The sequence below is a fragment of the Neofelis nebulosa genome, chromosome 13 (assembly GCF_028018385.1).
Source record: "Neofelis nebulosa isolate mNeoNeb1 chromosome 13, mNeoNeb1.pri, whole genome shotgun sequence".
In the NCBI taxonomy this organism is placed as follows: Eukaryota; Metazoa; Chordata; class Mammalia; order Carnivora; family Felidae; genus Neofelis; species Neofelis nebulosa.
The window spans coordinates 58759544-58785192 of record NC_080794.1 but is presented as its reverse complement, the minus strand read 5'-3'; the positions used below and the strand labels follow the sequence as shown (position 1 = coordinate 58785192).

Sequence of the window (25649 nt, the reverse complement as noted above, 5' to 3'; positions counted from 1 at the left end):
CCCTTCTTCTCTTAATTTTTATCTGTTGAACCTTTAGCTGTAAGCTGAAACATCATTGCCTCAGTAAGGCCTTCTCAGATCAGGTCAAATCCCCTTTAACAGGGTCTCACATAAGCCATGCCTTGTAGCATGTATCAGGTTATAATTTGTCATTTGTTTTTGTAAATACTTGATTTCCTATTGGTCTTTAAGCTCCATGTGGGTAGGGGCAATGTCTGCTCTACTCTTGGTACCTGGCAGTATAGGTATTTAATAAATATTTATAAAGTAAATAAATTTTCACCACCGGTGGCCTCTTCTTGCTGTGCTGGTGTATGATAACCATAGAGAAGAGGGTCTTCCCCCAAAGATATAGAGGAAATGAGGACTTCTCTCCTGGTTTGAACACTGGACAGTGAAGGTGTCCTCATCTCTATGCTCAGGAAAGAGACCCCAGACCCTCCAAAGCAGGGCTAATGCTGAGGTTGGGGTGACTCCCTTCCTTCTTCCCCTCTTTCTTTTCTCAACACACTGCAAGCCCACTTTGCAGAGATCAGACCCTCAGGACCATGTGCCAACTGGCCTAGGGGTATGAGGGCACCTGGGGAATTACAGAAACAGATCAGTAAGAAATCATTTCATGGCTGTCCACCTCCCTGTGGACCAGTTAATACCTCCCAACTGGGCAGGACCCTACCTTCTGCCACCTACCTTAAGTCACACACTAAGCAGGGCTGGGACCAGCCCAAATGATTTTGGTAAATGATGCATGAAAAAGAGTCATTGCTGGTGAATTAACTTTTCGTGTTGGTGATGCTCAGAGGATTCAATGAGATGGCTTCAAATGTTCTTTCCTGGTTTTAGTACAGGTACCTGTATATTAGCTTAGAGTTGTGTATTTGTTTGTTCATTCATTCACTCAACAAATATTTTCTGGGCCCCTTCTGTGTGCTGGGTGCTGGGTGGCTATTTTGGTAGAGAGGAACATATTTGCTTGGCTCATTAGCTAATAGGAGTCTCTTCTCCCATTTGGTTGATTCTGTGCCATGACACATCAGCTATAGATGGGAACATCCCCATCTACCCTTATAGGTGCTCACACCTTCGAATGCTTGAGATATCCTTGAGGTCCTCAGATGTCTCTAGGACAAGGATGTAACAGGTATGCAGTAAAATGATCAGTTTTGTAGTCAGATGGACCTGCGTGCAAATCAGGGGTTCCATGCTGTACTTAGACACATATGTACACACACAGACACACACACACACAGACACACACATACACACACATCCTGAGTGAGAGAGAGAGAGAGAGAGAGAGAGAGAGAGAGAGAGAGAGAGAGACTGAGTGGGAGAGACCTGAGTGGGAGAGAACCTGAATGGTTTCCTAGCGTTTAAGAACTTGAATTTGGGAATCAAACAGGCTTGGGATCACATGCTGACTTTGGTGCTAATAGCTGATCACCCCAGTTAAAAGTCTGGTTCTAAATTTGGTAGTTTGTAAGTCCAGCTCTTGTGAGTTGCCAAGATCTGTGAAACTTTGTGTACTCTCAGTTCCCTTCTGTGTTCTTCATAATCCACAGAAATGTCTGTTTGAAATGGATTTTAGATGATTCTGCTTATTAACGCAAAAATGCAATTCTGAATACACACAGGTAAAATACCCACCACTGCTACCAAGTGTATTTCTGGAGACTGTAACATTCACAGAGAGAGCCTCAGAGGGGCTGAAGCATACATCTGTTCAGACCTTAATAGAATCACTTGTGGATTAATACTATAGGAATCATATTACTAAAAATTTGTGGTCATGATCAAATACAGAGTTAAAAGACTTTAAGTACCAAATATGTACCTCTAGTGAGCAAAGTATTTGACTTTCTTGAAGATGGTAAAATATCTCCTGTTAGAATTCAGTTCACTGAAAACAAAACACTCTTAAAATGCCCTCTTCCTACTTTAACTGTATTAACAATTTCTTTATGATTTCTTGGTTTTTAGACTCAATTCCAACAGAAGTTTAAATAATGACTCAGACTATCTTGAGATAGTCTCCTTTTTTTCCTCTTAAATACTTACTACTGACCCACATGTTATTAGAAACAGATTATAAGCATATTCCATTATGTTCTATAACTTTTCCCATGGACAAGAATTTTCGTCGTTCATTTAAAATGAGTTTTTGTCTTTAGGAGAACAATCCAAAAACACTAAAAAGGATTAGTTACATTTACTGAAAAGTCTTATTTAATTGTATGCATCTTCACTAAAATGTACCAATTTGAACTTGAACACTAAATTTTGCATCAATCATAGATTTTAGACGTGGCTCTTAATCCCAGGAATAAGTCTTTTCCACTCTGGAGGGGAGAGAGATGATATCAACAAAAAATGAAGTAGAAACAGCAGAAGGTACGTAATACAGGTGAGCACTTGTTTTCCTTGGTGAAATAAGGTTCACATTTCTCCAGGCTCTTAAGTGGTTTTCGGAACCCCAGACTTCACTCAAGATGGCATAGGGACTTCCCTCTGAGCCACTAGAGCCTGTGCTTATCAACTATAACATTTGTACTGAAAACTGCATGTTTTTCTGTCCATCTCCTCCAGTAGCAAGTGAGCTCCTTCAAAGTTAAGACTGTATCTTATTCACTGTTTTATCCTCAGGACTTGGCACAGTGCTTCGAACACAGTAGATACTCAATAAATATTTGTTAAATAAATAAATGAATGAATAAATGGCCTGATGCATGGGTCCTAAGAAAAACCTAACTAAAGAACTTTATATAGGGGTGGCCCCCAGCTTGTAGATACCTCCTTTCAAGTATCCTTTAAAATGTTACTGCTCTGGGTCCACAGCCATGGAAACCTGGAGGGTGTCTTTCTTTCTGTGTGCATCTGTGACTGAGTTAAAAGCAGAGCATTGAATTAAGAACAGTGGAAGGTTGGTATTTTAAGGTGGCAGCAATCATTACCACTATCATCATCCTCAGCATCACCATCATTGTCATTACATTTATTGAGCACATATTATGTGCCAGGTACTATGCTAAGTTCTTTACATATCTCATTTAATCCTCAAAACAACTCTATAAAGTTGTGTTCTTAATTCCATTTTGCAGATGCAGACACTGAAGCCTTGAGAAGAAAAGTCACCTATTCAAGATAACACAGTGTTGACTGAATTTCTTTTAATTGTGAAGCAACTTAGAGGTTGACAGTTCTATCAGGACAAAGAGCCTGAAATTATACTGGTCTTACTCACTCTGAGGCCCTCTCCCCACCCTCCTTCAACAAAACATCTGGTCCCCCCCTTCTCTATTTTCTCATCTGAATATAACCCCAATGGTCTTCAGTGCGGCAACTGATAACAACGGTATTGGAGATGAGGGGTTTGAATCCAGCATGAGGGGTTTGAATCTTCACACAGGCTCCGAAAGCCTCTTTTAAAGCACGAAACACATAGTATGTACTCATGGAAATTAACATTCGAACAGTATAGATGAGTAGAAAACGGCAAGTAAAGGGCCATCTCTTGGAAGTAATCATTTTTGCTCGTTCCTGTATCTATTCTTTGGCAGTTATGTCCTTACACCATAAAAGAGTTACATCCCCAATGTCTTTATATATTCTCTTCCCCTGAAAGAAGAATATATTCAATCACCTCAATTAAAGATGAAGAATTGGGCCCATTTCCCCAATTATTGAAAGCTATATATTTTTAGTTTTTTTTCCTGTTGGTAATTGCCTCAGCTTTAAAAACTATTCTTAAACTTCTCACTTTATGCTTCTATTTAAATGTATTTCTTAACTCCCTCAGGGTTATTCATCTGTTCTTTACCATTCTCTAATTAAACTAGCCTCTTTCAGGATAAGTACAACAATTTATTATTCCAGTATGGTTTTGGGGAACATTTAATTACTGACATAGGAAAATCATCTTTTAGAACTTTTTCATTTAAAATATTCAGGAGTTCAGTTTTATTTGTGTCAAGTAAGTATTTTGGGGAAGGCTTAGAATTCAATTGCTGTTTTGTCTGTGGATATAGAGTTTCAAATAACTATCTCGCAAATGAATTTCTGGAACATAGACCATTCTGAGATTCTGTAACTATGACTTGACATTTTCAAGACCAGCTCACATATGGAAACCACAAGTGACTGTCACAGGTTGCTGTCCTCACCAATCACCTTTCTGAATTCAATGATGGGGACTTTTTTTAATCATAAAGAATTTATTAGGGGCGCCTGGGTGGCTCAGTCGGTTGAGTATCCGACTTCGGCTCAGGTCATGATCTCGCGGTTTGTGAGTTCGAGCCCCGCATCGGGCTCTATGCTGACAGCTCAGAGCCTGGAGCCTGCTTCGGATTCTGTGTCCCCCTCTCTCTCCACCCCATCCCTGCTTGTGCTCTGTCTCTCTCTTTCAAAAATGAATAAACATTAAAAAATTTTTTTTAAATAATAAAAAAAGAATTTATTAGTTTCTTATTTTAGAGGTGTTAGTACTTTATTTTAGTACTTATTTTAGAGGTGTTAGTACATTCAATAATTCAATAATTAGTATTTAATTGACCCTTGACTTCCTGATTACTTGAAATGATAGTAGGGAATGAAGCAGGAGTAGGCATATAATCCAAAAATCCTATTAATTTTTAACCATTAATAACAAATGGGAAGATTGGAGATGATATTTATTTATTTATTTATTTATTTATTTATTCATTTATTTATTTATTTTGAGAGACAGAGAGAGCGTGAGTGAGGAAGGGGCACAGAAAGAGGGACAAAGAGAATCCCAATCAGGTTCCACGCACAGCATGGAGCCTGATTCTGGGCTCCATCTCATGACCGTAAAATCATGAATGACTGTGCCAAGTAGGATGCTCAACCGACCAAACCACCCAGGTTCCTCAGAAATGATTTTTTTTTAAAGATAAAATTAATGGTCATCTTAGGCTCAGCTCCCTTTATCCATACTATATCCATTCAATCCCCACATTGTATTAATTCTACCCCTTATATACACCTCTCTGTGGCTTCCCCAGGATTCAGAGGTGCGACCTAAACACGCTCAGATGTGACTGAGGAGTATGACTCCACACCCAGGTGCAACCTCAGAGTAAATCACCAGATGTGACCCAAGCAGGTCATTCCATGGCCAGGTGTAACTGAGGATTGCAACTCCTGCTTATAACCACTGTACTTCTGGTACAGTGAACAGTTTGCGCAGTACACAAAGATGCTTACCTGAGTGGAAAAGAGGTCTGAAACCCAGCCAGCCGGCATGCTGTGCACTAATTGATATGCATGGGTATGAGGCTGCATCACCCTGTGGAGAGTGGGGAGGGCAGCCTTTTTGTAATTTCTACCAGTTGCTAAATATGCCAACAACACCCTACCAGGAACAGTGCCTTAGCAATATCCTCCTAAATGCCTCCAGTTCTCATTGTCCTTTCTCTCCATCCACCTTCCACACCAAGCACACTCACCTGAAGTATCAGAGACTAATTCAGTAGGCTCGGGGGTGAAGCCCAAGAGACTATACTTTGGATACTTAGGCCAGGGTTAATTAAGGATGACACTTTGTACAGCCCCACCCCTTATCATAGCCAAATGGAGCTTTCTAAAAACCCAATTTGATCAAATCACACTCTTCCTTAGTACCCGTCAGCATCTCAGACTACTTGCAAGGTGAAATCCAAGCTCTTTATTATTAAATACAGCCCCCTGGAGACCTATTTTCTCCCCCAGCCGTAGCGCCATGCCTTCCTACTTAGCCTCTGTACTTTCCAAGCTTCGGCCAGAACAGCCTCGTAGACCAGCAGTTCCCTGGACACATTGTGTCTCTTCCTGTCTCGTGCCTTTGCATCTGTGTGCCCTATTCCCTCTGCCAGTTACCATCAGCTCCTCCATCTGTCCCCAGCCCTCCCGAGGGAGTCTCCCTCATCAGTCAACACTCCAGATCTCTATTCTAACCCGTCAAGACACTCTGTTCACAAAGCCGAGCTGGTATCCACTACAGAAAGAACAAGAAAGTATATTATTATGGGGTCATGAGTGAAGAGTGGATGGGCTGGTGTAGTTAGGGGGGCTCTGGACTGCCAGAGGGGAAGGAGGGGAGAGGAGTTCAGACAGGAGTAAGGGAGGCCCCAAAGATAGCCCTGCAACCATTCCAGGGCCCTGGTGCTGATAATGGCTTATTGAGACACTGAAAATGGCTTTTGTGCCAGCTCAAAAACTTCCTAAGTGTATTTGCATTTTCATTTTGTATGCGTTTGATGTCTGTACAACATACAGTGAAAATTAGTGTTTTCTTTCTTTGGCTCTAAAATTATCTCATTCAATTAAGCATTATCAAATAGCAATGACTACATGTTCCTTGATTCTGTAAACATACCCACCACTTGATTCCATGGAGACTTACGCCAGATGGGTCTTTCTAAAAAACCCGATCTGATCAATTCACACCCTTCCTCAGAACCCTTCAGTGTCTTTCTTTACTTACAAGGTAAAATCCAAGCTTTTTATCATGAAATACAGCCCCCTGAAGACTTCCTGTTGCTAGTAATTCCCTCCTCGCAGGATTGTCAAAAGAACTGTCTTAGTTTCCTAGTGCTGCTATAAGAAGTTACCACCACTGGGATGGTTTATAACAACAGAAATGTCTCCTGTCCCTGGTCTAGAGGCTAGATGTCCAAAATCCAGGTGTTGGCAGGGCCATGCTTCCCGTAAGACTCTGGTTAGAATCCTCCCTTGCTTCTTCCCAGATTCTAGTAGGGTCTGGAAGTCTTTGATGTCCCTTGGCTTGTGGTGGCACCACCCAGCCTTTGCCTCCATCATCACATGGTATTCACCTCAATGTAGGTCTGTCTCTATGTCTCTATGTCTCTATGTCTCTTTTCTTCTTCTTCTTCTTCTTCTTCTTCTTCTTCTTCTTCTTCTTCTTTAATTTTTAATATTATTTATTTTTGAGAGAGAGAGAGCATGAGCAGGGAAGGGCAGAAAGAGAGAGGGAGACACAGGATCCAAAGCAGGTTTCAGGCTCCAAGCTGTCAACACAGAGCCCAATGCGGGGTTTGAATCCAAGAACTGCAAGATCATGACCTGAGCTGAAGTTGGATGCCCAACTGACTGAGCCACCCAGGCGCCCCTCTTCTCTTCTAATAAGGAAATCCAGTTACTGGGTTTGGGGCTCACTCTCACTGAAAATGATCTCATCTTCACTTGAGTATATCTGCAAAGACCCTATTTCCAAATCAGAGCACATTCATAGGTACTAGGGATTAGGACTTCGGGATATCTTTTTGGGGGGATGCAAGTCAATCCACAATAAGGACTAATTGAAATAATGCAGATGAAGGGCCTACATAACGTATGCACTCAACTGGCTGCCTAGATTTGAGTTCTCACACTACTCCTGATGACCTATGTACCCACATGCAAGATTCTTAATGTCTCTGGGCCTCAATTTCCTCATTAGTAAACAGTACCTCTTTCATTGGACCACTGAATGGTTTTCAATGAAATCACACAGGCAAAGCACTCAGAGCAATACCTGGCACCAAGTGAGAACTAAGAAAATGTTAACAAGTAGTATTATTTATTACTGTGATTCTACCCCACTCTAACCTGCCCCTAAACCCAGTTTTCTCTTTACAAATGGAAGGGTTTAAAATTTCAGAGATATCAGCTATCTTGAAAAAACTAAAGAAAAAAAATGTAATTCCTCTGCTTGGCCCTTCTTCCCCTTCAAAATATGCATAATTGCTTTGACTTAAGAAGCATCATGTTGGGGCTCCTGGGTGGCTCAGTTGGTTCAGTGTCCGACTTTGGCTCAGGTCATGATTTCATGGTTCACAAGAGTGAACTCTGCACTGGGCTCTGTGCCAACAGCTCAGAGCCTGGAGCCTGCTTCACATTCTGTCTTCCTCTCTCTCTGCCCATCCCCAACTTGCTCCCCTGTCTTTCTCTGTCTCTCAAAGATAAATAAATATAAAAAAAAATTTTTTTTAAAAAGAAACAAACATCATGTCTCCAGTAATATTTGAGGAGGAGTAATATTCACCTTTCCCTGGTACTTTGGAAATATCCCCTGATTATAAGCAGGAGTCACAATCCTCACTTACACCTGGCCATGGAGTGACCTGCTTGGGTCACATCTGGTGATTTACTCTGAAGCTACACCTGGGTGTGCAGTCATACTCCTCAGTCACATCTGAGCATCTTTAGGTCACAGTTAGACATGGAGTCACATTCCTGGGTCACACTCAGGCACAGAGTCATAGTCCTGGATGACACCTGACTACTGTGGACCCAAGGCATAGGGGTTTGTTCTGTGCCCACCAAACTTACTGGCCCCGTGAGCTATAGACCCTACCATCAACTGAGTAGCCCAGCACTTTATGAATCTCTTGGTGGGTAGTACGAGCTACCTCAACAGACCTAAAACATAATATTACATTTTCTCTGGAGTGAGAAATATTATTGTTCAAGTTGAAGACTTCAGAGGTGATCTCCTGCATTCTTCCCGGAGATGACACAGTACTCGGCCACAGTGGGCAATGAACGAGTACTTTCTCGTTGATTAACTTGTACAGAAACATACTCTAAATTACATTAAAGCATACTTTTAACCACCAAGAAAATAATTTCAAGGCCACAAAACTAACAAGTCAGAGGATTTCTTTATATAAACTTAAATCTTGGAATTAGAAGTATGTATATGCCTTCCCCTGCTTGGTAGGCATGTACAGGGTAATTATTTTGATTATGAGGAAGTCAACTAAGACAGCCTTTATAAACTAAATTATTTATGAGGGACAGTCACATAGTTCAAATGTGTGTGTGTATTCCTATTATGACTTCTTGTTTTTATCCTTGAAGGCACTAATTTTAGAAAAATACATAAATAGAATATCCTTATTGTGGTGAAAGAAAATAAGTCAAAATTTTATTAGACATTTCTATCAGAAACAAAATGTTGCCTACTTCCAATAAGAATATTAAATATGTAGGGCACTCTCTCTCAACACAGAGCCCAACACGGGGCTCAAACTCATGAACTGTGAGATCATGACCTGAACCGAACTTGGACGCTTAACTAAGCCACCCAGGTGCCCCTAGTTATTCTTTACATCTACATACATACACTCAAACTGGTAAAAATGAACAGCGGAGTTTTCTTTTCTACTACATAATTTATATATGAATAACTGAACTTTGTTCTGGTTATATGTAAATACTTAATCCTTTAATTTAGAAACTTACTTAGCAATAATTTGAGAAGGAAATATTGAGTTTAATGTACCAAATTTATAATATTGGTTGGTCCAATATGGACATTTGAGAACACTTAGCTGCCTTATGTTTTTTTTCTAATTTTACTATCAGTGCTTTACATTAATATCAGAGATGTCACTCTTCTCTCCTTTTTTACTTTATCTTGCTTTTGTAATTTTCAGTAGATAGTCCACTGGAGAAAAAAAGGAAACAAAAGCAGGTAATGTGTTTAGAAAACTTCCTGATTGTTGACATCAATAATTCTTTTGACTGCCACTGCTATTGGGAGTTGATCTTGAGATTCTAGCAAGGTTAATGGGAGGGGGAGAAAGGGACTCAGGCTAGAAATAGATGGTGTAAACCCTCCCTTTTCCATTGTGACACAGCACACCTTTGTAATCAAGGGCACACCCTTCCCAATCAATGCTTCATATCAGAAAATGTTTCATGTTTTTTGGCAAACTTGCAAGTTAGTAGACAGACCATCCTTGGTGGTCCTGACGGCAGAATGTTTGTGTACTGATTGTTGGCTGTCTTTCTAGAGCGACCTGTACCATCAGAGGTGTGTAAGCTCAATGAAGTGCTGAAGAGTTCGCAGAATCCTGTAGGCTGTGGTAAAGGTGCGAAACTGCACAACTTTGGCCAATCAACCCTTGAGTCACCAGTTCCTGACTTGTGAATGCCTTGTGACTAATGAAAACTGGTTAGACATTTTCTCTTCCTATTCTTATCTACTGCAGGCTCCTCCAACCCTCATCTTGTAATCATAACCACTTCCAGAAGATGAGTTGACTTGTGCCTCCTGGAGGTTCATGTGAAAGCTTTCACAACCTCGGCCTAACATCTTAATAGCCCTGGGACCAAAGACCTTCCTAACATCTTCTTCTTTAAAAATTTTTTTATTCTTTTTTTTTTGGGGGGGGGTAGGGGGAGGCTTAAATACATATAACATAAAATGTAGCATTCTAACCATTTTTAAGTGTATAGTTCAGTGGTATTAAACACATTCACACTGTTGTGCAGAACCCTTCATTTTATAAAATAGGAACTCTATACTCATTAACAATGACTCCCCATTCCTTGTTCCCCATCAGCCCTTGGTCTCTATGATGCTGACTGTTCTAAGTGTCTTATATAAATAGAATCAAACAGTATTTGTCTTTTCCCTTCCTCCTTTTTCTCTACCTTTCCAAACTCTATTTAACCTATTTCAAACATGACTTTTTCATGGAATAAGTCATTTTCTTCCTTATCTTTTTCCTCTGGGAAAAAAGTTTAAATACTTCCCTGCCTCTCTTCCCTTCTCCACTCCATTTATAAGCCTCCATTTGAAAAACAGGGGTAGGAGAAGGGGAAAGTACTGGGATAATAACTTTCTGATTGTTTTATATAGGTATGAATTTTGAAATGTAATTATCCACAGCAAGAGAACTAGATGCCAACATCTGAAATCTCTACAATGGCCCAAAGTTCTTTTCAAAATCTTCATAATACTTTCATTTTAACTCTACTCATCTTAACTAAACTTATTTTCCCTAAATAAGAAGTGTCTTTTTTTTTTTTTTTCAAAATTTTTTTTTCAACGTTTTTTATTTATTTTTGGGACAGAGAGAGACAGAGCATGAACGGGGGAGGGTCAGAGAGAGAGGGAGACACAGAATCGGAAACAGGCTCCAGGCTCCGAGCCATCAGCCCAGAGCCTGACGCGGGGCTCGAACTCACGGACCGCGAGATCGTGACCTGGCTGAAGTCGGACGCTTAACCGACTGCGCCACCCAGGTGCCCCAAGAAGTGTCTTTTAACTCATTTGTATCGCTTTTTCCTTGGAGGCTGATTCACAGTATTCCAATAATTGTGTTTTTCTCTTTATTCCATGGGAAGTGTATAGATTTCAATTGTGTTATGGGTTAAAGAGGTTTTTGAGGACTAGAGTCAACCAAAATCACAATGTTTAATACTGTTTCTCTAGGAAAGTATTCTAAGTTCCACATAGCTCCTGAGAAATGAACTTTTGGAATACAAGTCATTTATAAGATGGGAACTGAGTCTGTGTTATATATTTCCCAGAGATCTTCATTAGCAATACAGAACTGAAAGCTGTTGGCCAGTTCAGTGCCACAGAACATACAGTGAACAATAAAAGAAGCAGACAACCAAGTCACAGCCAGGATGTGCTCCAGCCCCCCCACTGGAATATATGGCCATCAGACTTTAAGACCGAGTTAGTCAATATGCTGAACCTACAGATTCTATAAACATTCTATGATTTTGAATGCCTATATGGTTTTTTGGGTGCATTTTCTTCCACGGCATGTTAAAGAAACCTATGTTTCACTATGGCATGTATAGACTCTGAAGAGTCTACAGGAGAGGGCCCTGAAGTTGAAAAGGTTTCCAAGAGAAGAAGTCAGAACTACAGAAGTAAGCCCAGGGCAGAAGCCAGCCAGTTAACTGTATAGTTCAGCAGAAGCCACTTACAGAGGGATATCAAAAAGCATTAAAGAGCTACAAAACAGAAAGTTAAAGAAACTCCCAACTCTTGTATAAACTGCTAATTTAAAAATGACACATGAGTTGATGACCCAATGAATCTCTGAGCTGGGAATGTGGATCCATGAGGTTCTGATTTGAAAAGGGAAGTACAAATAGCAACTGAGATAAAGTTACTATCAGGGCCCCAGACACACTAACTAGCAGCCTCCTTTTTCCTTCCCAAAGGTCTGTGTAAGACTGGAGGCAGCTGCCTTGGTCAGGGAGCCTGGAGATTTGTCCCTCTGCAATTAATGGAGAAGAAAGAAAGTGGCTTTTGTTGACTTTTGTTTGTTTGGGGCAAAGCCATTTGTCACAAAGGACATTAATTCCTTCTCTAAGCTCTTTGAACGATTAGAGCCACTTCTATATTATTTAGTACTCAACTCCCTGCAGTATCATATTATTCTTTGAATACTTGGTGCACACAAATCTTGCCTCTTCACTAGGATCATAAAGAACCTGAAGGCAAGTAAATTGACCTGCACTTCATTAGAATCTCCCATATACCTACACACTCTGCTGGGCACAGATCAGGTATCTGACAAACACAGGCTGATTAACTCATAGGATGAGGTCCTTACATAGAGTCACAAGCCTTGAAGCAACAACAATTCCACATGCCAATCTCAGCCCAACTTCTCAGGAAGAGCATGGATGGAGAGTGGAAGCTTGGCAGTTACTAGGAGCCACAACAGAGTAGAGAAATCCTGAGTATTGTGCATAGGGGAAACTGTTTACCACCTGGAGACTATTCTAGCTCCATGATGATAGAAAACTATGTTTTGTTTCCTACCCAGCACTTAGCACCTGGCAGAGGCTCAAAACACAGATTGAATAAACGAAAAACATATGAAACCCTTTGGTTTCCTTATGCTTTGCTTTTCTAAGCACACACCTTGTGTTTTCCTTCATTCATTATGTATAACCAAGCTGCAAAAGTTAAAAAATGACTCCAGGAAACAAACCAACATGGTACCCTCATGGTACACAGGGAGGTGTGTACTCCTGTCAGGTGTGTACTCCCCAGGGTGTGTGTGCCAGGACAGTGGTTGAAGATCCAGGAGGAAGATCACTGACCTGCTAGCCACAGGTCTGCGGATTACTGCAGAGGGACACTAGCTGCTCTCCTTGAGAGAAATGGCCGGATGTCAGATGGAGCCCTTGGCAGCCCCCAGGCAGTGGAACATTGCTCTGCATGGTCCCCGTCTGGCTGGCAGCTTCCTGCCAGGGAAGGCTGCCAAGTGGGTTGTGACAGCTGTGCAGTGTACAAATCTCCAAGGTTCTTTGGTGCACTGCCATTTCTGACCTGCCTGTCTGCCTACTCGTGGGAAGTAGCTGGGAAGTTCTGGTGCTGAGGGGCCCCATTTTCCACTGGCTTTCATTTTTTAGCAGGATGCCCGAATATCCTGTTTGTTAAGATGGGAGTCATTGGAAGATGGCCTTTAGCTTTTCTGGTCAACATGAACCTATTGATTCTGTGTAGGAGGAAGAACTGTATTTCACTCTGTTTCACACCCATGTTGGTTTTCACTGTGACCACATGACCACACTGGTTTGGTCTTATCACAGTAATTGACAGCTGTCATAGACTGCCACTAGGAGAAACCCTGTGTCTGAGTAATTAAAAAAAAAAAAAAAATCAGGGGCGCCTGGGTGGCTCAGTCGGTTAAGTGGCCGACTTCGGCTCAGGTCATGATCTCGCAGTCTGTGAGTTCGAGCCCTGTGTCAGGCCCTGTGCTGACAGCTCAGAGCCTGGAGCCTGCTTTGGATTCTGTGTCTCCCTCTCTCTCTGCCCCTCCCCTGCTCACGCTCTGTCCCTCTCACTCTCAAAAATGAGTAAATGTTAAAAAAAAATTTTTTTTTTAAATATCAAAGATAGCCTTGTAACCATTTATTTCTATCGGAAATGAAATGTCAAAATCTCAATGCTTATTGTTTGGAATGTTGACACCTGAAAGGATTTTGATAAAGGACTACCTTTTCATAGTTTATTAAAGCAGCAACTTTTATTTATTTAAAATTGCCACTAAGTGACCTCAAGTATTCATCAGGAGATGCACACATGTTAACCTAGATTCCTTTCTGCACTCAAAGATGAAAAGTGAAATTTCAGACCTTACCTTTTAGCATCATTCGTCCGGTGGATCCTCCAAAGGTACTGAGGAGGCCACTTCTTGCTCCTAAAGATGTGGTTGCTTCTAGCAGAGAACCCACGATGTACTGAGATATGGATGTCCTCTGGAGGGTGGCACGGTACTCACATATGGTACCTCGGACACATTGCTTTAAGCACGGACCAACCCTAATCCTTTCATGGGCTGTTTCGGAGGCTGGAAGCTTTGTGAAGAAATGAAGAAGAGATCCAATTGTATTTTCTATTTCTTCTCTCCTTCTCACTGCATTGTAGATCTGTGAATAGCACAGAGTACAGGAAGTATTAATCTAGTTTCTTAGAAAAGCAAATTAGTTTGTTGACAAAATGCCAAGATGACTTATTAAGAAAGAAGGCTCAGTTGCTCTAAGCACAAACACTCTTGAGCACTGGACTCATGCATTAACCTGAACATTCTACAGACACCATTTATTTGGAAAAGCTATGTGCAGTTATGAAATCGGCCATTCAAACAACCATGCTATCAAACAGAGCACTTACAAGTTGTTCCAACCAAAAATATATTCAGCTCAAATTTCTCCTCCTCCTCCTTAGGAGAGCAAAGCTCTTCTGCAGGGCGACAAAGTCAAACCTTTGCTTTTAGTCCTTTTGGACTCTCCTGTGTGCATGACTGTCCCAGGTTTGTCTGCCTCCAAGGAGCACTTCAACCTGACAATCATGAGGAATCTTTTCTCTATGCTCAAACTGAAGTGAGGATGAGATGGTCACGGAGAAGGAGAAGTTCTAGATTTCTCTCTCAGGCACAATCCTTCAATCCATCATCTTGGTCCAAAGTCTTTGAATCCTTTTTCCTCTTCATCCTTTCTCACCTCCCACCTCCAAAGCATTGACAGTTCCTGCCCACTCTTGTTGCTCTGTCTCTGTCACTATCCTGATTTCCTCTCTCCTTTATTACCTGAATTCACCAAAAATTTATCTCAAGGAGATTGAACAATTTTTTTTAAGATTTATTTTTAAGTAATTTCTATACCCAACGTGGGTCCCGAACTCACAACCCCAGGATCAAGAGTCACATGCTCCACCAACTGAGCCAGCAGGGCACCGCAAGGAGATTGCACAATTAGGACAAGCTTCCAACCATAATTCCAATATAGTTGTTCAACATTTATATAGATCCTGCTCTGTGGAGGCAGCGTGCTGAAAGATGTGGGGCATGTACAAGAAGTAACACATACCTCCTTTGCTGAAAAATTGCACAATCCAATTTAAAACATGAGGCCTGAAAATTGTGAGGTTTGATATTATTATTACAGGGAGGTTTTAGGTTTTGTCAAGGTCTCTGGGAAGCCTGAGACTCCTGAGTAGTGTATAAACAATAGGGAAGAAATACCACATGGGTGAGTTAATCTAGTTTTCTGATGGTGGAATAAAAGTTGACTACAATGTGCTGCCTCCATCATGCTACCTTGGGCACCTTGTCTGATCATTCATTCAACAAATAGTTATTTTGTGTTTATATACCAGTTATGTGTCAGGTCTGGGTAAATAAGATAGCTTTTCCTCTCAGAGAGTTCACAGTCTAGTAAGGCAGACAGATAAGCAAAGAGCTCACAGTAGGATGAAAATGGAGGTCAAGCCCTCTCGTGACATCAGTAAGTACCCAGGGAAAGGAAGTCCCTTGAATGTCCTCCAGGCTGTGAATGTGCCCCTGTGATGCTGCACACTCCAAATCCCACCTTAACCAGGACCACTGGCACTTGAGAGGACAATCACTGAGGTGTGCTAGGTCCTTAAGAGACCCTAGAATGTACCTAGAACACCCCCAGATGTTCAAATTGCACTGACTCTAACTAGATTTCTAATCTACCTTCTGCAGCCTACTGGTATGTATTTGGCACTTGAAGGAAGAGTATGAATTCTTTAGCTTTAATTCTCTGTCATTAAATTTCTGGTGGCCAGTGTAGCCATGGCGATGGTGTGCTGGGACAGATAGAACTCAGGCTTTGGGGTCAGGTATGTGGGGTTGTGCAGCTAGCTCTGCCTTGACCAGCTAGAGAGAGGCTCATAAGCATGAGCAAGCTGACTTGAATGTTTAGAGAAAGCTTCCTCTTGTGTAAAGTGGGGATACTAACACCCCTTTTTAGGATGTTTTGGGATTCACCAGACTACATGTAAAGTGCTCACCCTAGTGTCTACAAACGGCACCCATTACTATTGGGCAAGAAGAGAATGGACTCTTCCATCCTCAAGGAACAGCAGGTGGTTGTAGAACAACAGAACATGGTCTATGAAATTCACTTTTATGGGGTTAGACCCTTGTTCTTATGTGCTGCTGGATAATATCATCCTAACCTTATTTGAGTGTATTATGAGGGCAAACTGGGGCTGAGAGATGCAGAGCTCTGGACATGCTTTTCCTCTCTCAGCTCCAAATCATACAGGCAATATCCAACATGATATGTCTCAAATAAGTCCTTCAGAAATTTAAATCCTCTAGAAGTTGAGAGAAAAGAACCCACTGTGAGCTTTGATGGCTAAAGAAGCCTTCCGAGGGAAAGCAGATTTGAGCTGTGCCTTGGAAAACAGGCACGGTTCTAGTCAGAGGAGCTGGGGGAGTCAACTCACACGGTGAGCAAGGGTGAAGAGACTGGAAATAGTAAATGCCTTAAAGACGGTGAGCAAAGCAGGGTATTTAGAGAAGAGAGTGAGTGTGGGGCATAACTGGGAAATTAGAAAGGTCAGTTGGCCTGATAAAGGAGAGCCTTGAATGTTAAGCAAGGAGGTTTAATCCATCAGAGGTTGGGAACCCTTCACTTTTTATTTTTTGCTTATGTTTTTATCAGAGGAATTATGCTAAGAAGGTTTTATTTTATAAAGATTAATATGCTGACAGTTCTTGGTTACTAATGGGTTTACCTACTTTCTTTATGTGCCAAGCTGCTCCACTGGCACGTTATGTCTTCACTCATTACCTTGTGCATCCCAGTTTCCACACCACTCCTTCAGATTCCCAGTGTCCCATTCAGTCCCTCATCCAGGTTTCCCTAAATGTTTTCCTCAGATCATTAGATCTAGAGCGACTATATGATATAAGGACTCCTTGATCATTGAAAAACTCAGTACATGTTTCTCCTTTTGAAGATTTACATTGCATATTAGAATATTAAAGACAGTGAAAAGGGTCAGAGTAAAGAAATCTATTTTATTTTGTTTAACTGAATATTTGGAGTGTTTCTCATGTATGTTATTTGACCATGGATTTCTCTGCTTTGCTTTGCTTTGTTTTTCCTCGGTTTCCTTTTTTTTTTTTTTTCTCCTCTCCTCTCCTCTCCTCTCCTCCCTTCCTTCCAAGAATATAGCCAGGGAACGACTGTTGTACCAAATTCTCATTTTCATTTCCTTGACCTCTGAAATAGACAATCATCCATCTTTCCTGAAGTCCTGCCTCTCTTACCATCTCACTGCTCCCTCTCTGCCTTATTCTGTGGCTCCCCTTCCTCCTTGGGTCTTCAGAGTAATTGTGATGCAACAGAGAGGTGCCAATCAGTGCCTAATGTAGGGAGTGACACATTGGCCAGCCATAGGTCAGATTTACCTGATCAGACAAAGGACCTGTTTGATCTGACACACAGTGTTTCAAAATCAGAGAAGTGGGGCGCCTGGCTCGTTCAGTCTAAGTAGAGCATGTAACTCTTGATCTCAGGGTCATGAGTTCGAGCCCCACGTTGGGTGCAGAGATTACTTAAGTAAATAAGTCTCTAAAAAAAATAAACTTAGGGGCACCTGGGTGGGTTAGTTGGCTAAGCATCTGGCTTTTGGTTTTGGCTCAGGTTTCATGAGTTCAAGCCCTGTGTCAGACTCTGCACTGACAGTGCAGAGCATGCTTGGGATTCTCTCTCTTTCCCTTTCTCTCTGCCCCTCCCCCATTCATGCTGTCTCTGTCTCAAAATAAACATGTAAACTTAAAAAAAAAATAAAATCAAGAAAGTTGATGTTACAGCATCTCCTAAAAACTGGAACAATCTGGTAACACTGAACATTCCTATGTGGTGTCAAATGGATAGACCCTCCCTTGTTACCTGGGGCACAAGTTCTCCAGTTGGCTCCAGTCCCTATCACTCTCTAGTGATCCCATCTTGCCAATACCTGGTCACCATTAGTATATGAGTATGTGATCCCTGCCTTAATGGGATATAAACGTGGCTATAGATATATATAATAAACATATACTGAGCTCCCCCAGCATGTGCTCTGTGTGCTCCTTCCTGTGCTAGTTGCCAAGGACACAGAAAGTCATGGTCTCTGCACTCAAGAGGTGTTGCAGTTTACCTTCAACATACATAAATATTAGGTATGTACTAAGTAATCATTCAGCATTGTCATCAGCACTTGTTTCTAAGTCCTCAAATGTGTTTGAAGACATAAAGATGAAGACTTCTAGAATAAAGCTCTGAGCTACCACCACCATTGCTAACACTCCATTCACTAAAAACAAAAAAGAATCAACAGGTTCTACCAAGATCTGGACTAACACATACCAGTCATACCAATACTGGATAAGCTTTAATAAGGTGCTTGTTGGAAAAATGCTGAAATGTGGATGAAGTGGTGGTGGATACGGCAATGTTCAGGCACCACATTAATCAGGCTATTACCTATCAGATCATCCACTTAAAAAAATTTTTTTTAATGTTTATTATTTATTTTTGAGGTTGGGGAGGGGCAGAGAGAGAGAGGGAGACACAGAATCAGAAACAGGCTCCAGGCTCTGAGCTGTCAGCACAGAGCCCAACGTGAGGCTCAAACTCACGAGTCGTGAGATCATGACCTGAGCCGAAGTCGGACGCTTAACTGACTGAACCACCCAGGCACTCCTCTTGTTGCTTTTGGGAATTCTGCAATAGCCACCATGTGGAGTAGCCAGAACTAGCTTGCTGGAAGATGAGAAACTTCACTCCTGTTACCTTGGTGGATAGCCTGCCAATAACCAGACACATGGTGAGGTCATCCTAGATCCTAGATTATCCACCTGCCAGTCCAAATGCCATTACGGATACATGACAGGGCCCACCAGAGACCAGTTGATCAAGACTAGGAGAACACCCAGCCAGTTCACAGAAACACGCACCAAATTAATTGTTGTGAAAACTCACTAAGTTTTTGGGATGCTTTGTTACAAAAGTTAACTGACACAATGATGGTGTGTGGGGTACAATGGTAAGTATTTACTTGCATGAGATTTGAATCCACATAATAACCCTGTGAGGTTGATTTATTTTGCAGGTGGAGACAGTAGGTCTAGAGAGGTGGAGAAACACAGCGAACTTTACCCAGTTCCTAAGAGGCTGAGCCAAGACTAAAATCTGGTTTGTCCAGCTCTGTGGTCCAGCTTTATCTACTGCACTAAACTTGGTCATACCAAAGTCCAAAAACGGTGGGATTCAAAAAACTACTGTCATTTGCAAGAGGTTTAAGGGATGTTTATATTGCTGTTATTGTTTTCATTCATGATAATTCCTTTCACGGTCTCCCTAAACTACTGTGCAAAACAGGCAAATTATGACTAATAAGTGACCAACTGTTTCCTTTGTATGGAGATTTATAGTTTTAAACTGCAGGGTAAAAAAACACATAAACTTTATTTCACTTGATTAATGTGAGAATAAAGGTGCTGAAAACTAGACAGTCCACCACCCTGTATGGGCTAGCATCTTTTTTTGAGATATAATCAACATGTCACAACATGGTATCTAGGCTTGCCAAACAGATATGTGTCCATTCATTCACTCAACAATTGATTTATATTTATTAAGCACTTATGTTGTGTCAAGCCCAATTACTAGGTATCCAACAGTGAGCAAGAAGAGCTTCGTTTTAGTGTGGAAGTCAGACAATAAATATGTGGATCAAATAAGTTAATTAAAAATTACAAATTATTATATTCTCAAGATATATTTTGGATATAGATGCCACAGGACTTGCTATAGTATTGGGAATGAGGAAAGGATAGGAGTCAAGGTTTTGACACTGGGCCATTGATAAATTCTTAGAGATTTAAGATTTATATAAATACCTATATAGACAACATTGCAAACAGCACCCCTCATGGCTCCTATGTTTAACAACCACTGTGGACTGGGAATGGATCTTTTTCATGGAAGTACACTAGTGCCATTATGCCAGCTGCTACCTTTGAGCAGGATGACTTTGATACTATGAAGTTACTTGCAGAAAAGCAAACAATGCTTAGACAACACTTAAGAAATCATTTGTGTTCTTTGTGACTCAAGACAGAGGGATGCCTTGTAGAAACCAGCACTGGGACATGGAGGTCAGAACCAAAACAAAAGAAACATCCAAGACTGAAGAAGCTGGGGTAATTAAGATGGAGACAAAACCAAAGACTTTGGTGAACTGAAAGGCATGAAGTAGCCAGATACACCACATCCACAGCACTTACCCAGGAGGAGAGCTCATTCCTCTACACAGCCACAAAGAGCTTTGTCTTAATTTTACTTCTACTGGGGCCAAAGTGAGTACTGGTCAAGGGGAGTCAATTTCATAACTTGATCTGTTTCAAATTCTATCTTTCTGGGGTCAGAGTTATGGAAAATTATGATGCTCCTAGATCTGACGGCATTTCTTCTCAAGTCTTCCAATAAAAAGGTTTGTTATTTAGGTGTCCATGGACTCAGTAATACTTGTATCATTGCAACATATATTGAGTGATTAAAATGAAGTAGGTTTTAAGCATTGGGCCATGATTTCATTGAAACTTCAGAAAAGCTCTAGGAAGAGAGATATTACCACCACTTAAAAATAAAGAACCAGATATCATATGTTTTCACTCTTATGTGGATCCTGAGAAACTTAACAGAAGACCATGGGGGAGGGGAAGCAAAAAAAAGTTAGAGAGGGAGGGAGCCAAACCATAAGAGACTCTTACAAACTGAGAATAAACTGAGGGTTGATGGGGGGGTGGGAGGGAGGGGAAAGTGGGCAATGGGCACTGAGGAGGGCACCTGTTGGGATGAGCACTGGGTGTTATTTGGAAACCAATTTGGCAATAAATTTCATATTTAAAAAATAGGCAAAAAATAAATAAATAAAATAAAAAAAGAAAGAACCAGTGTGCACATTGCTAGGACTTAGCACTAGGACTCTCCATTTTTAAGCGAGTGTTGCTAACTAGTTAGGGGATCCTATAGTACAAGTGTAAAAGAAATCACTTTTAAGAGGGATAACTGTAGTAACAATCCTTCTTTCTCTGTTTATTGTCTGTCTCCCCCTTTCAGAATGTCAGCTTCTTGAGGACTTTACTTCTTTTTTCATTGCTGTATCTCCAGTGTCTAGAAGTGTTTGGCATTATAGCCTGTCAGTAAGTTCTTGATTAAATTAATAGTTGTCTCTAGTCTCTATCTTCTTCAAGAACTTGCTAGAATCCTTCAGTTTTTTTGGTCATGAATCTACTGGATTCATCTCCACAACAGGTGACATTGGATTGTCATTTGTATTTGCTAAACACCAGACATGGAAATCACATGAAATGGCATCAAATGTTTACAAAGTATTCAGAATAGCTATACCCAAATGCTCCTAATTGCTACTAACCAAAAGTGACCTGTTCTGAGAAATTCGCCAGTAGTTTAACATTATTCTATTATCATTTGCTGATTGAGAATACTTAATCAGATCTATTTTCCATCCTGATTCTTCTTGAAAATGATGATTTGGAAATGATCAAGGCCCTAGAAAAAACAAAATATGGATTCAAATATTGACCCCCCCAATTCAGTTTAATTCAATGAATGTTCTATAACATAAAGGGGTCAGCCAACATTATCTCCAAGGTCCCTCTAGTGTTACTGTTCAATTACCCACACCTTCTAGCCTTCTTAAATGGGAAATGGAGGATATTAACTAACCTTAATGTTGAAGATAATTTTGATCATTTTTCTCTAATACAGCATATAGTTAAGGTCTTCTGTTTCTCTCTCTCTTATCAGTGTTCTTCAGTTATCATTTGTCACTAGTGACTATGCATCTTCTTCTAATAGAACCCTTATCTCCCCATAATGTAATTCTTAAAGTAGCCTGAGCTAGAAAAACAAATAATCACATTTATTTGAACTATGTGTTAACTGTGAGTTCATAGGCTGGATAACAATGCAGGAGCCTCCTTCATGGAATCAAGCATAAGAGCTGTGGTTTGGAAACCCCTTTTACTGGTCTCATGGGCCCTTTTCCTAACTTTCGAAATGCAGAAGCCGTGTTCTAGAAGGTTGAAAATGCTGGAAGTTTGATGGGTATATGTGTCTAAATGAAAGGAATGATATAACACCTGCCAAACTTCCTGAAGAGTCAACAAAAACAATGAAGCTGTTTTAGGGAATGGGAGCCGAAGCAGCCCGTCGACCTGAGTGGCAGATATGGAGAGTAGGATTTTGGTAGCAGGCAGCCGCTTCCCTGCTCTCAATTCCACATTCCATTCAAGTGCCTGTGTGGAGAATTCCATTCTACTGAGAATATTCAGACTATGCACGAGACGCTGACCAAACACAGCTCCAGAGAGCCAAAAATAAAGGCTTTGCTAAGGCTGTGCCAATTAACCAGAGCTCCACCACTGGCTTTTATGGGAAGTTAAGCTGAATCTTTATTACTGCAGGAAACATCTAAGAAAGAGTGTGAGAGGGTGTCCCAGGGCATTTGATAATCTAGGAATTTAACAGCTGGAAATGCCCTTCCAAATAACTGCGTCCAATCCACATTTTACCCTGTATTCAGATTTTGCCTCCTCTGTGCAGCCTTCCCCAGGCTCCAGCAAGAAATGAGCATCCTCTTTCCTGTGCTCCAACTGCCCCTCTGCAAAACTCTATAGAAGCACTTTCTGCGAAGTATGGAAGTCACTGTCTTACTCTCCTTCCAGGCTGTGAGTTCCCAGAGGGGCAGGACCATGCCTTATTTAACATGCTGTCTCCAGCAAAGAGCACACTGCTTAGCACCCTGTAGGCAGGGGAGAGAGGGGGACAACAGAGAGAGAGCTGAAGGCTTAGAGCCCAGTTCCCAAAATATAGTCCCTAGACCAGCATCATCACCTGGGAACTTGTTAGAAATGCAAATTCTTGGGTCCTACCTCAGGCCTACTGAATAAAAAACTTTGGGGCTGGGGCCCTGAAATCTGTTGTAACAAGCCCTCCAGCTGATCTTGATTCCTGATAAAGGTTGAGAATCACTATCTAAGACTTGAGGGAGAACATGTTACTTTTCATCTCTGACTGCACTTTTCGTATTATTTGTCACATCCATGCCACATTTCTTTTACGGTGGGAGCTCCTGAGGGCAGAGGTGAAGTCCTGTCATCTCTGTATCCCCCAAATCCCCCAGCTTAGCGTCTGGCACAGAGTAAATTTGACAAATGCAAGCTGAATGATGGGGCATCTGTCGCAGAAAGTCCCTGTGGCTGTGACTGGAGCAGGCCTTTCTGAAATGATGCTTCTGCCTTAATATTTCCAAGGATGAATCATGTCTGAGATAATAATTCTAATGGGAATTGCCATACTGATGAATCACATCATAATGAGAAAACCTGGCTGCCAAGGATGCCTCTTGAAAAGAAAAAATCAAATCAGGACAAATGGATTATGTAGTGAGGCTTGTGATGTCAGACCATGAATTAGGTCGACAGAGGGATTTAATGGCCTGAACTACCAGGCTCCCTGCAGCTCTAAGGAGCAACGGGTCAGTTAATGAATCACATGGGGACAAAGCCCCTGCAAGAATAAAAACAAACTTTCACAAATCCTGTAGACGGCAATGCCCTGGCTCGGAGACTCACGGCAGTGTTCTTGCTAAGCTGTACACGTGTGAAACTGTGGGGCACAAAGAGTTCCCGAAGTCCTATGGCTCCGGTTGCTGTGTGTCCACAACAGGTGGAGGGGACCAAAGCCAACCCATAGAGCCAGGATGTTTGCTTCCTGTGCAAATGAATCCCTGCTCACCCGTCCCGGCCTCTTCAGCCCCTCTCTGCCTGGTGTCATTGTTTCCAGACCAACCAACACTACACATCCTTCCTCTACCCTTTGCCTGAAGACTGCCTGAGACTGACCTCCCAGAACATACTGCTCTGACCATCAGAGGTGGGACAGCAGAACAGAAGCCTTGGGGTCGAGAGGAAATAGCCTGGTCTTTGCATCACACTGATCATGTTGGACTCTTAGCACCACTATCTAGAAGCCATGGGGAAGTAGCCTGTGTTTTTTAATGGGGAGTATCACAGAGTTGTTATAAGCCAGGGTTAAAGGAGACAAGATAGCTGTGAGTTGTCTCCAGCTACATAGATTTTGAGCATCCAGAGTGTCATAACAGTATCAATGCCTGCATCTCTAGAGCTCCAAGGCTATTCTTGCTGTCCTGAAGTATCTGAGGCAACTTCCCCACCCTGAAAAGCCATCACCCCCACCATCACCCCTCTTATTTATTCATTGGTGTTTCCAGGGTGCTGGAGCCTCTTCTGTGCTTGGCCTCCTGGATGTGGAGGTGTCTGAGTATTTTCTGGTCCACCACAATAGGCAATGATGAGCGAATAGAGACCACCAGGTTTCCAGGAGCCAGAGTCATCACTGAGCTCAGACAGGTCAGGAGGGCATGGAGCCTGGGAGAGGAACTGCTGGGTGTAGAAGGGAAAAGGTACCAGGGGCCTGGACAGGATGGAGGATTTGAGGAAGGGGATAGAAAAGGAGTACAACCCAGTTTTGTGAGGAAATTCTGGGACCCACATGTAGAGAAGGGCAGCCTCTTGGAGGGTCTAAATAACAACCAGGTCCCAGGCAAGGGTGATCACCCAGGGGAATCCTTTGAGTGGCATGGACTGGCATCCAGTGCAGATGGGGACAAAGTCTCTGGCTGTACTTTAATCTCTGAAGAAGATATCTATGCCTACAAATGTCTCCAGCTACATAGATTTTGAGTGTCCAGAGTGTCATAACAGTATCAAACGGTTTCCTTGTTTGGAAGGAAGGAACAGGGGGAGGTAGGCCATAAAATGGACAGTTCTATTACAACATGCAATTCTGCAACGGTGTGAGCACAAAGTGCTTTGGGAACACAGAAGAATGTCTTAGTAGGTCACAGAAAGCTTCTCCTAGGTTATAACAACTGAACATAACCTAAAGACAGTAAGAGTTAGCCAGGCAAAGGTGAGGGCAGAATAAAGAAAGAGAGAAGAAAACACTCTAAATGGAGGGAACAGAATGTGCAAAGTGGTTCCCTGTGTGTGGTTGGAGCTAAGAGAGTGAGTAATGAGTCTGGAGAGGTAGGCAGGATCTTTCTGAGTTCTTACAAATGAATACATTTAGCCTAGAACTATTTCCTTTCACAAATATTTTCTAAGTGAACAGCCACAGAAGTACCTTCAACAGAATTTTTAAAAATGTTTACAGCTGGAGGGTTATATCTCCTTTGCCTGGGGAAACCCGTTGCCCATCTAGAGGTATCATGCTAAATAATGAAGATGTAACATCAAACAAGACCCAGTCTCAGCTCTTGAGGCACTAAGGGGATAGAAATGATCACTTTTTAAGGGTTCTTATAACTTGATAGTTTCCTTGTTATTAACAAAAAAGCAATGGGAATGGACAAAGTACCCAATATTACTTACCAGCCTGGAACAGGAGGGAGACCATTGACTTCATTCACACCTACAGTGTAACAATGACAGAGGCATCCCACAGAATGGGAAGTGATTGAGAAC

At 41.6% G+C, this 25649-nt stretch overlaps 1 protein-coding gene across 11 annotated transcripts in view; it reads right to left on the bottom strand.

The window, feature by feature from the left end:
* The window catches only part of PLCE1 (phospholipase C epsilon 1), a 324803-nt gene that overhangs the window by 174133 nt on the left and 125021 nt on the right, over nt 1-25649 (bottom strand). For all 11 annotated transcript variants that reach the window (XR_009252465.1, XM_058697220.1, XM_058697219.1 and 8 more), the window contains one exon: nt 13908-14196. Coding sequence is in view for 10 of the 11 variants with exons in the window: in XM_058697220.1 (XP_058553203.1) it covers nt 13908-14196 (289 nt within the window). In the remaining variant the exon portion in view is untranslated. The remainder of the gene's footprint in view (nt 1-13907; nt 14197-25649) is intronic.